Genomic DNA, 13,320 nt, shown 5'->3' with positions numbered 1-13,320 from the left:
TGGACTGCAATCAGTAAATAAATGAAATGCCACAGTGTATTTGATCTTGTTTATTTTATATCCGATCTCACAATTTCTAGTAAATAGAAAAGAAAATCAATCGCAGTACCATTTACATACACTGATAAAAATATTAAACACAAATGTAATATTTTCAAATGAATAAACATAGGTCCTCTATGATTACAATTTTTTTTAGGAATTTTCCTGGAAACGTCTTTTAGCTTAATAATATTGTTTTTTATAGTTCTACCAAAACTTTTTGCTATAAAGTTTTTTTTTTTTTTCTTGGATAGAGTAAGGAATGAATAAAACACCTGTAAATTACATCTGTGTCCATTGAGGAGATTCCAATCACTTCCTGTCCCAGGAATTGTGAAGAAATTTTCCCAAAGTAAGGTATATCCTTTCTGACATAGTGGTTACTGTAACAAGCATTTTTATTCTAAGACTCCCCCTCTATTCCTAGTCCAGCAAAAACTCAAAATTTGGTATTTTCCCTTAGTTTCAGTTCTGGTAACAATGGTCACCAGACTAAACAGAGAGGGTGTATTTCCCTAGCAAATACACAGAGAGCAATTTCAATCTGACACAGTTGCTTATTCTTCCCCACTCTATCCAAAACACAAAACAAAGATCTGGGATTTAGATACACTTTAAATGTATGCTTGAAAAGTCCTATTACAGCCTGGTTTCCAATATGATGTTCCCCACCAGCTTTTCTTCATCAGGAGAGTTTTGTTTAATCAATGATGCCACATCTAAAACAGTTGTGTTGGGATCCAGTAGTTTGACAACAGGAACATTTACTTCTTTCTCTTCAAAGATACGATTCTGTAATGTCATTGCCAACATGGAGTTAATCCCCAATGAATTCAGAAGGCTGCTCATTGTGATGTCACTTGTTGTGACACTTGTAAGTTCACTTACTAAAGACAAAACATAATCCTCTGATTTTTGTTTAATAACTTTGGATTGCTTTGTTTGGTTTTTGTCATCCAAATTGTTGACATATTCCATAACCAAACTGTAGAATCGCCTCTTCATAGCTGGAATGCGTGAAGCCAAACTGTCATACATCAATTTAAAATCAAACTTGGCTATTGCCTGTTGACAATTGTCTATAAGGAGGCTTCTCTTCAGGTATTTATGAATTTCTGGTACAGTAAATAGAAGTATTCCTTTTGCTTGCAAAATGTTATGAACCTGTGTTTGATCAAGTAACAGCCCGGTATTCAGAGCTCCCCAATTAATTGATTTGGCAGGAAGGCCAAGATTTCTTCTGTATTGGCAGAAGATGTCCAAGAAAGAGTTGGCAGCAGCATAATTAGCTTGTCCAGAGTTTCCAACAAATGATGAAACAGATGAATAACAAACAAAATATTCCAGTTTTTGATTTAATGTGGCAAGATGAAGATTGACAGCTCCATCGACTTTTGGACTCAGGACCTTCTCAAAGAGTGACAAATTTAACATTTCTAAGATGCTGTCATGCAGGACAACAGCACTGTGAAAGACACCTTTGACTGGAATATTTTGAAAAATCTTTTGTATTGAATCAGTTGCTTTTTTCACGTCAGCATACTGGCTTATATTACATTGTAGAGTTATTATCTTAGTGTTCTCATTTTCACTTCTTGCTTTGGCTATTTGTTGTTCCATTTCATTGTTTGGGTTTCTTCTTGAGAGAATAACAATGTGACCACCTCCATTGTGTAGAATAAATTTCACTGTTTCAAATCCCAACCCAGTCAGGCCACCTGCCACAATGTAAACAGCATTGTGCTTAAAAAGAACTGCATCAGAGATAGACATTGGTATCTTTCTAATTGTGTTATTGTCTAACTCAATGAGTGGTAAATATTGTGCTTTAAAATAACTAGACACTGGATGGCTCAAATTGGAAGTACTGTTGGAAGCCTGAATTATAGATTTAGGTAAGATGAGGTGAATATCTGAAGACAGTGACCGAAGCCATTTGTAAATGTCTTTGGCAAACTCTTGCAGGTATGCTCTTTGGAAAACTGTTGCAAGGTCAAGTATGTGTATGTGAATGTTTTGTCTGCAGTTACTTGCTAAACTGTGGAAATAGGTAGAATGTTTGTGGTCACAAATGATTACCACATCTTTAAGAATGGAAAGCTGGGCAAGGTCTTCTCCTGATATTATTTCTGATGTAGGAAGTATAATCATGGCACTGCACTGCTTGCCATTAGCTGTAATTCCTGGAGATATTGTTGTTTCCCAGCCTCTTTGTTTTGCTGCCTTTGATAAAAGTGTACTCAAAACAGACTTTTCTTCTGTTGTTACAATTGTGAGTTTAGGTTTATTTTTTGCACGTGGTAGTCTCTTATGTAAAATTTCCCAAGCCAAGACAAACAGAGAAACAAAAGGTGCATCTCTTAGCATTGGTAACTTCTTAGTTAAATAGCAAACCCTCTCTGGAATCCTCACTTTGGAATTTGCAACTGTTGGATAACATGAAGCAACTCTATCTCCAACTTGAATTTTCTGGACATCTCTTCCAATGGCTGTTACGGTTCCTGCTAAATCTAGAGCAATTAGCTTATGTTTATCAGAAGCCGCACCATTCCAGTACAATGTGTTTCCATATTGCCAGCTAGAAAGACTTACAGGAAAATAGTCTTCAGTGTGGGCACCTAATTTTTGAATTCTTATCTCTATATCTTTATCTGCGAGCTTATTGAGTCTAGAATTATTTGGTTCAGCAGAAAGGTCAGCTATAGTGTGAATATCTGAAGTGCACAAAGTAAAATTATCGGACTTCTCCAAGGGTGCTGATAGTTGTCTACTGGCTTCAATGTCTGTATATATTACATCACCTGTGTAAATACATCCGTTTTTTATCCAAATTTCTGGGTGGTCATTTGGTTTGTAATGAAGGAGAACTTGAGCAAGTGCTGCCACATCTTGTGGACTTGAAGAGTTAATATCGATTAGCTGAAAGGTAATGTTGGGCACTTCAGTTATACAAGCTCGTGTCATCCCAACAAAAACAAAACCAGGATTAATGTGATCTACAGTATTTTCTGTTGTTCTGAATGTGACTGTCTTGATAGATGCTTCAGAGCATTTCTGTTTTACTGCCAAAATTAGTTTTCGGTAGACCTCACAACATTTTGCTAGATATTTTGTTAAATTGTTTGGAATTGTATCACTGAGTCTATGGATCCCCCACATAAACACAATATCTTTGCATTCACTGCTGAGGAGTTCATGAAATTGGATGTCTGAATCCCAGTTGCTAAAGTTAATGTAGCTCACTCCCTCATTTATGTATGCAGATAATTGCTGACTTACTCCAGATTTATCTGCATAAACCAGCAAGCTTGGCTTCTCATTTGATTCACTCTTTAAGCTTGGTATCTTTGTCCAATTAATTTGAAAAAAGTAATTTGTTGGTGTTCTTGCTGCATGTTTCATGAAGGCCATCCTGGCATTTTTTATCTCTGCTAACACCAAACCATTGTTATCAGAAAAGCATCCACAGACTTCAATATAACTTTCAGTGATTCTTATTTTTTTAATGTAGATTACCATTTCCTCCTGAAGAGGATGGAAAATGGTCAAACCTCCTATGGAAGATGGAAAGATCGCTGCAGCTTCTATTTTTTTAGAACCAACCACACAAACAATCATTTGAAGAAAATAGTCCAAAATCACTGGGTGTATGTGGTATTCATACATTGTTTCTTTGACTTCTCCCATTTTAATCTTAGCAATCCCTTCATTCAGCTCTTCCCCATAGTGAACATCACACAGTTGTTTGTAGATCTTCCCATAGTCAAATCCAAAAGTAGCTAGTAATTCATAGACATCTTCCTTTTTTAAAACAGTTTGACATCTCTTGACAATATGCTGAATGTAAATTCTTTTGTCTCCGTCTGTTCTACTGTTATGTTTTTGCACATGCCCAGTTGCATAGACATGAGATGTCAGAATTTCATAATGAATTACTTGGTCTTGTTGGTGTATCTTGACATTTAGGTCCTGAGATTCTCTTTGAAGAATACAGGGATTCAAAAATGTTACACTGATTTCCAGGGAGTGTAAGGGAACCCTGGGCCTTAAGCTTATAACTGTAGCTGCCAATGCAAGTTCTACAAAGAATGCACCAGGAACAAGGGTGGACTCTAAATTTTTGTGCTCATAGACATATGGTGTCAGTGATTTTGACAGAGTGCATTTAAACTTGGTGAAATCTGCACTCACACTGTGAACCAGTGGATGAATGAGAGAGCATGCAGATTGGTTGCCTTGCCTAATTTCATCGAAACGGATATCTTGCTTGTTGTGCTCAAACTGATATCTTGGAATGCAAGATGGAGAGGATTTGTATTCAGAAAAAATATTGTTCCAATTAGGATTATAACCCTTTTTGAAAAGAGCACTCAGCAATGAAAAAAGAGTTTCATGCTCATTTTTCGGATGTGCTGCAGGCATAACAAATGTCTTTGATCCAAGGATGTCAACAATGTTTTTTTGGAGTGCTCTGCGTGGTCCAATTTCTATAAAAACAATGTGTTCTTTTTCATTTGCAGAAGCTTTTATAGCTTGTTCGAACTCAACTGGATCACGAATATTTTTGGCCCAGTATTCGCCAGTTGTAAAATCTCCTTTTGTTGCAGGCTTACCAGTTACTGTTGAAATCAACTCACATTTCTTACTCACATTATTTGCATGTAAGTTCGATAAAATGCATTTTATATCATCCAGTATTGGGTCCATCAAGTGGCTGTGGTATGCAGCTGGGACATCTAGAACATGGAGAAATATATTCCCTTTCTTGTAGTGTTGAGATAAGTGATCACTGATCTGCTGTATAGCTTTTCCGTCTCCAGAAAGTGTACATGATGAGGGACTGTTATATGCAGCAATGCATGCTTTTCCATTGCTTGACAAGACTATATTTGATATTTCTTTTACTGGTACATTTGCAACCACAAGCATTTTCCCTCCAGTGACTGTACACTGCAATTTGCTCCTGTGATAAATAACTTTAACAGCATCTTCAAGTGAAAGAAGACCAGAACAATATGCGGCAGCAACTTCACCTACTGAATGTCCCACAACACAGTCTGGATTTACCCCCCAGTGTCTTAGAAGATCCACCAGTGACACCTGGATGGTAAAGAGCAACAACTGTGCAACATCTGGACTGGAAAAGTCATCATATTCATTGTCTAGCAATTGTACAACAGAAAGGGAAGTGTAAACCTGAATCATCTTGTCTACCTCTAAACATTTAGCTTTAAACACTTCCTCATTTTCTAGCAATACCTTGCACATTCCTTTTGAAAGGACTCCATTCCCACAAAACACAAACACAATGTGAGGGATTTTTGTGGCTGGGGGTGTCTCTGTATTTACAGACTGAAGTTGTTGTTGCAGATTAGGCAAGGAAGAGGCCAGAAATGCTGCTCTGTGTTTGAAATTAAGATGACTTCTTCTGCAGGCAGCAGTGTACACCAGGTTTTCCAGAGATAATGATGATGATATTTTGCTCAGCTCTTGCTTCGTGTCTTCAATGCTGAGCTGAAGTGACTTGCTGGAGCAAGCTGAGAGAACAAATATTTCAGAAGGTCTTTTGGAGAGATGTTTGGAGTTTTTCTCTTTATATTGTTTAATGACAACATGAGAATTAGTTCCCCCAAAGCCAAAGCAATTAATGCCAGCCATTCTTCCAAATTTTACATCTTCATGCCAATTTTCTGGAGCTGTTGGAACAACTAGTTTGGATTCTTCAATTTGCTTAATACCAAGTTCTTTTGAATAATGTAAAGATGGAGGAATCACTTCATGACGCATCATTAGTAGAACCTTTATCAATCCAGCCATTCCGGCAGCTGATTCAGTGTGTCCAATATTTCCTTTAACGGATCCAATCTTCAAAGCTTTCATTCCACTTGGACGTTTTTTCCCAATGATGTTTCCTATACTGGTGACTTCTATCGGGTCCCCAACAGGTGTTCCAGTGCCATGAGCCTCAACATACTGTAAAGAACATGGATCTATAGCTGTGTAGATACGCTTTAATAGTTTCTCCTGCTGGTCTTGGGATGGTTTGGTAATTGGTGTTACTGACTGCCCATCCTGGTTAACTGAACAGGCACATATGACTCCCCAGATTTTGCTGTAATCTTCTTTAGCCTGTAAAACAGAAACAAATATGAATATGTAAAAATAAAGTGGAAATGAAGTAAAGTAGAAGAGTGGGTGCCTAGTAAAAGGCAAATTATGTGTATAAAGACTTTATATGTATGGTGACATAATGTAAGGATTACATATATTTCCTGTGCACTCCAGATTTTATGCTAGACATGAATTATAATTCAACTTTTTTGATCTGAAATGGTCTTATTTTAGCACATTACAGTGCTGGTTTCTAAAAGTTTTCTTATAGTCTACCATGGAGGAGTCTTAAGAAAGTTGGTTTAGAAGTATTAACCTGATCAAGATAATGTTTTTTTATTAGCCCATTTAAATATCCACACAAAAAGTCCACTCAAATTGTGTATTGTAAATATTTGTTGGACTTTAGATTAGCCTTGATCATTTTGTAACATTTTAAGGTCATCAATAATATCTTAAACTGTTAGGCAAGACTTACAAAAGAGCGCTTAAACTAATTTCTAGACAAGAGAAACAAACTGGGGGGACAAACTGGCCGGTTCTCCGCTGCTGGCTGGCCTAGGATCCTCCATATCAGTGCTACCACCGACAAAGAGACTCCTCACATGGACATAGCACACTGGACACCCTCTGGACACCTCCTGGACACCACTGTGACTCACTGACTTTGATGACTCTGATGAGCCTTTATACCTACTGTTTATAGTAAGTGTTTTATCTCCTTGAGGCAATAGATGCACTTAGAAGCACATTCTGCTGTTGCTTTTTTGTTAAAACTAATTTCTGAGTGCTATAAATTAACAAATAAATAAAGCAGCACAACATTTTATGTTATATATATAAGTATTGCTGGACTTTTTGTATAACTTTTTTTCGAACATGGCGTGACTACTTAGCATTATTATTATATATATCTACATTATATTATTTATATTATGCTCTGAAAAATCAGTGAAAGATAAACCATCACAGTGCATGATATGTTTCCCCTGTTGTTTGTCTCTATTGGCTGCAAAAGTTTCCTTTTACAAAGACATGAACCCATCTCTTGCTTGCCTTCTTTTTCTTCTTAAAGGTTAAGTATACCGTTTCCAAAGAATAGCCCATATGCAGTCAATGGGCCCTAGTGGATATTAAAAAACGGCAACTTTGTAAAATGTTAAATAGTATTATTGCCATACCTGTAGGTCATTTGGTGGCCTGAAAACCCTCAGTTAGCAAACCCATTGTCTGGCCTTGTTGCTAGGATGTGAAAACCATTGGATGCTCACTCCCAGCATTGCAGCAGTGAAAATCAACAGTTTTCACATCCCAACAACAAGTCAGGACATGAGGGTTGCTAACTAAATATTTTCAGGTCAGGCTTCTGAGGAAACCCAAATGGCCTACAGGTATGACAATAAAATATTTGAACATTTTACAAAGCTTCACCGTTTCCTGATATCCATTGGGGCCCCTTGACAACGTAGGCTATTTTCTGGAAAAAGTGAACTTAGAGTATCAAACATATGCTGGCTGATTCCAGTGTGAAGCACCAAAATGCTCCACCAGCTAATCTCTCTAAAAAGAAAGCAATTTTAGTTTTTGTCACCAGCACTGGTAAAGAATGACTGATTAGTTCCTTACTGAACTTGTTGTACAAATTTGTAGTTTACATTCCTAGATACCCATGAGGTTTAACCACTTACCGCATTCTAACGTACCGGTACGTCGGTACACTTTGCGGGGTTATACCGGGATGATGCCTCTAGTTAGAGGCATCATCCCGGTACCGTGGTTTGAAGCCGACGGTCGGCTTTCCGTCGGTAACGGCCGATGCGGCTCGGGAGCCGCTCGATCGTTACCCGGGGGGCGGGAGGGGACTTCCCCCCGTCTTCTGTGGCTTTGCCCCCCGCCTTCTGTGGCACGTCCGCCGGCTGGATGGAGTCCCGATGAATGCCGGAAACGGCATCGATCGGGGCTCCGATGACGTAACCCGGAGGCGGCGTCCATGACGTCACTTCTGGGTTACTGTGCTGCAAACAGCGGCAAATTTAAAAAACGGCTGTATGCAAAAATGCCGTTTTCTGCGTTTTGCATACAGGGAAGTGTAGTGGAGGGGTCTAGGGTCTTTTAGACCCTCGATCCCTCCATAAAGTGTACCTGTCACTATATATTGGTGTCACAAGGGATGTTTACATTGCTTGTGACAGCAATAAAAGTGATCAGATTTTTTTTTAAAAAAAAATCTGTAATAAAGTTTAAAAAAAATAAAAAATAAATAGGAAAAAAAATAAATAAATTTAGCCGCCCCCGTCACCGTTAGCACAAAAAAAAAACGTGTACACAAGTCGAGCCGAGAATGAAATCGCTGTTCAAACCACACATGTGAGGTATCGCCGCGATCGCCAGAGCGTGGACAATAATTAAAAAAAAAAGAGCTACACTCTACCTCTAAACTGGTAACCGTTAAATAAATTTAAAGCGTTGAAGATTGAGATCTCTATTGACCGTAGTTTGTCGCGATCCCACGGGGGGGGGGGGGCGCAATTTTAAACCGTAACATGTTGGGTATCTATTTACTCGGCGTGACATCATCTTTCACAATGTACAAAAAAAATGGGCTAACTTTACTGTTTAGTATTTTTTAAATGCAGTGAAATTTGATTTTTTTCAAATTTTTTCCAAAAAAATTGCGTTTTAAAGACCGCTGCGCAAATACTGCGTGACAAAAAATTTTGCAATGACTGACATTTTATTCTCCAGAGTCTTTGCTAAAAAATATATATATATAATGTTTGGGGGTTCTAAGTAGTTTTCTAGGAAAAAATACTGGTTTTAACTTGTAAACAAAAAGTGTCCGAACTAGGGCTGGGGCTTAAGTGGTTAAGAAATGAGGGAAGAACCATCCAAACCTTTCACCAAAGAGCAAACAAAAACAGATCTCACATCAGACATGGACACAGCTTGTTAAAGGGGAAGTTTGGGGTATATAGAAACAAATACACATACTCACCTCTGGTGCAGCATTGGTGTGATGCTGCAGCTGTCCCACGTTGGCTCTAAGGCCTGAGAAATGATCAATCACATGACCGCTGATCGCACGGTCTGCTTGAAGCAGAGAGCAGCAACTGGCACTTATCTTGCATACTAATTCAGTCCAGCATACAGTCTTTTTTCATCTTAAAGTGGAACTAAGCCTGTTCATTTTAACTTCTTCCAATCACTGTCAAGGTGCTTGTGATCTCAACTAGACTGTCAAATCATTAAATGGCTGATGTCATAACTGATCACATGTGCAGCGCCATGGCAACTGCACATCAAACAGAAGCTAAGATGGAAGCTTCATTGGCTGTAAAGGTAACAAACATTCATTTACTTTTGTTATAGTAAACAGTCTTTTACAGCTTTTGTTTTAACACTCATTTATTATACATTGGATTTCTCTTTTAAAAAGTTATAGTTTTATAAAAATGTTTTCAAGATTTTGTATTTCATACCATACCATATACCACTATTTAGAAAAAAATGTTTAGTTTTTTTTTTTTTTTCTTGTACCACACGTACATACTTTTTCATTTTGATTTTAATATACACGGCATGACACTTCGCCCACCCTATTAGGATTGTATAGTATATTTATATATTTTGTTGCATTTTCATGGCTATATGAAAATAAAAATATACACACACTTACGCTGGTAAAGTATGTGTATATTATGTTGCATTTTCATATAGACGCAGTAAGGAGTTTGCCGTACATTATTATTTGTATTTATCTAATATTAAAAGCAATCTATCTATATATATTTTGTTTCAATCATGGTTATTAATTATTGTTTTAAAATTCACTAGTATTAGGTATTTTTCAAATTATACCTTATTTTATTGAACAGGTAATATCTTGGTAAAAATGCACTTTACCTGTTTTAAAGGTTTAAGAATGACAATGCCACATCCTTCTCCTCTTCCATAGCCATCGGCCTTTTTGGAAAATGGTTTACTTGTTCCTTCAGGAGAGATCATTCTTGCTTTACTGAGAGCAACATAGATATGAGGATCTATGATACAGTTGACACCCCCGCATATTGCCATCTCACAATCTCCTGTTAACGGAAAGAACCATTGTCAGGCGTTATAATATTATAAAGTACAATTCTGGTTGTAAGAATATGTAATGTACAGTGGGTACGGAAAGTATTCAGACCCCCTTACATTTTTCACTCTCCAGAGTGCTCTGGACCTCAGACTGGGCCGAAGGTTTACCTTCCAACAAGACAATGACCCTAAGCGCACAGCTAAAATAATGAAGGAGTGGCTTCACAACAACTCCGTGACTGTTCTTGAATGGCCCAGCCAGAGCCCTGACTAAAACCCAATTGAGCATCTCTGGAGAGACCTAAAAATGGCTGTCCACCAACGTTTACCATCCAACCTGACAGAACTGGAGAGGATCTGCAAGGAGGAATGGCAGAGGATCCCCAAATCCAGGTGTGAAAGACTTGTTGCATCTTTCCTAAAAAGACTCCTGGCTGTATTAGATCAAAAGGGGGCTTCTACTAAATACTGAGCAAAGGGTCTGAATACTTAGGACCATGTGATATTTCAGTTTTTCTTTTTTAATAAATCTGCAACAATGTCAACAATTCTGTGTTTTTCTGTCAGTATGGGGTGCTATGTGTACATTCATGAGAAAAAAGAATGAACTAATGATTTTAGCAAATGGCTGCAATATAACAAAGAGTGAAAAATTTAAGGGGGTCTGAATACTTTCCGTACCCACTGTAAGTACGATGATTACTGATACTGAAAGTATATCGAGTGGCAATCTTTTTACATTTTGGATAAAGGGAAAAATAAGAATCTCTGTTGTTTTTTTTTCCAGCCCTGTATACTATGCAACTAAACACTGCGGACCATGACAGCATTCATGAATCTTTCAGCAATTACAACAGCTTCTGTGTTTTTTTTTTCCACTAGATTTTCTTTCATCTGAGAATAATTTAAAGCTCCACCCAAAACTGGAACTTCTGTTTATCTGATTGTTCCTGTTTTTGACAGGTACCCATCCCCTCTTCCAGTGGATTTGGCCGTGGCAAAGAACGTCACAAGTCCGGCCCCCTCCTCCGTCGCCCACCGCCGCACCATTCAGAATGTGCAGCCCGCTTCGCACATGTGCAGTAGGGAACCAGCTATGAAGCCGCAAGGCTTCACTGCTGGGTTCCCTTACCGGCAATGGCGGCGGCAGCACCCGTCTGCCGATGAAAACATTGTCTGGGGTGCCGACATTACTGAATTCCAGGACAGGTAGGTGTCCTAATATTAAAAGTCAGCAGCTATAGTATGTGTAACTGCTGACTTCTAATTTTTTTTCTGGGGGTGGAACTCCTCTTTAAGGAAACCCTGTGCATGTTAGGTCATGGATAGGCAGAGCTTGCTGCCTGCAAAATCTGTCCACCTTAAATTTTTTGCACTATGACAAATACTTCAACTGTTGCTATGCACTTGGCTAATTATTATTTTTAATTATTATTATTATTAACAATATTATCACATTGATCTCACACAAACTGAAAAGATTGTTCTCTTTTCAAATGGTAAAATTCTGTGTCTAAGCCCTCGATCACACTGAATATGGCTTTGAAATTGTGGGACTTCACCTGTTAATTCGACTCCTTGTTAGATGGTGGCTCCATGGTCTTACTGTATGTAGGATGCTCCCTCCCAAGATGGCTGATTATGAGATTTATAGTGTGCATAGAGAAGTGCACATGACTGCAATTAGAGCGGTGCGGGAACCCCCCCCCCCCACAGAGAGGAGCAGAGGAGACTAGCTGACAGGGAAGTGACCGAGGGAGGCGGGTGCAGAGAGGAGACTGGCCGACTGAGGGAGAGGGAGGAACTGCAAGTGACAGGCTTAAAGGGACACACATTAGGTAAGTAAGACTGGTGACTGAGGTTGAACACTGACTGAGGGTGTACTGTAGTGTAGTACCTGAGTGTCTGGGAGTACCTGTTACTGTCTGAGTGTCTGGGAGTACCTGTTACTGCCTGAGTGTCTGGGAGTACCTGTTACTACCTGAGTGTCTGGGAGTACCTATTACTACCTGAGTGTTGGGAGTACCTGTTACTACCTGAGTGTTGGGAGTACCTATTACTACCTGAGGATCTGTGAGTACCTATTACTACCTGAGTGTTGGGAGTACCTATTACTACCTCAGTGTTGGGAGTACCTATTACTACCTGAGTGTCTGGGAGTACTTATTACTACCTGAGTGTTGGGAGTACCTATTACTACCTGAGTGTCTGGGAGTACCTATTACTACCTGAGTGTCTGGGAGTACCTATTACTACCTGTAAGATTCTGGTACCTCTGGTACCCTTATTTTCTATTTTCTTTTGATATGCTTCCCACCTTTCTAATTAGGTGGTACGCATACACCTTTAAGACGGATGACGTCATCGCCGAGCGCCGCAGAGTGGCTATTTCAACCGCCGGCGTTCTCTCTCACATTGTTCGTTCAACCTGTCTGTGTGTCCACATGCTTACAAGCTTGTCTTGCTACCGGAACCTCCAGCTATTTTCTTTTACTTGGAAACAGACCGGAACCTCGCTACTGATCCCTGTATCTCGCTACTGGATCACTCCCTCACTACTGGACCCTTCTACTACTAACCTTACTAGTGATAAGTACCCCACAGGGGAATCCTCCATAACCTTACTTACACTATCTACCTCTGCACATTAAGGACTGTTACTATCTATGCATACTAATTCTATCATCTGCACTGTTACATAGATTGCTAGCTCTTGAGTCTACTACCATCTATCCTTGCACTATCCTGTATTTGTCATCTGCTGTCCTTACCACCTGTTACCATACTCGATTACTAACCTATCTGCATTCTACCTAATACCATCTAATACTCTCCTGAACATTTCTATCAAGTGCTTACCATCTCTGTCACTGTTCACACCTGTCCCTTCAGCACATCATCTTCATACTAACATATACATCCTATCACTCCAGGAACATCTTATTGAGTGTGTATATCTGTTTGCTGAAGCTGACAGGCCCACAGTGATGAGTCTGGAGAGTTGGATCTGGTTATTCAACACATCTCTACATGACTACTGAGTGGAGATTCTGCAGCTGCAAATCCAGCCTACTACAAAAATGCAGGAGC

The 13,320-nt window shown here is 39.0% G+C and overlaps 1 protein-coding gene across 1 annotated transcript in view; it reads right to left on the bottom strand.

Annotated features, from left to right (window-relative positions):
* Positions 1–681: 681 nt before the first annotated feature.
* The window catches only part of LOC309556433 (mycolipanoate synthase-like), a gene marked incomplete at both ends in the record, with an annotated part of 51,892 nt that continues 39,253 nt past the window's right edge, over positions 682–13,320 (bottom strand). Inside the window, 2 exons of the mRNA XM_082258896.1 lie at positions 682–6,171; positions 10,057–10,238. Of these exons, the coding sequence (XP_082115022.1) occupies positions 682–6,171; positions 10,057–10,238 (5,672 nt within the window). The remainder of the gene's footprint in view (positions 6,172–10,056; positions 10,239–13,320) is intronic.

The sequence above is a fragment of the Pelophylax lessonae genome, assembly GCF_965119305.1.
Source record: "Pelophylax lessonae genome assembly, chromosome: 5".
NCBI classification, from domain to species: domain Eukaryota; kingdom Metazoa; phylum Chordata; class Amphibia; order Anura; family Ranidae; genus Pelophylax; species Pelophylax lessonae.
Note: the sequence above shows the minus strand (reverse complement) of the source record. Positions and strands in the feature narration are given on the sequence as shown.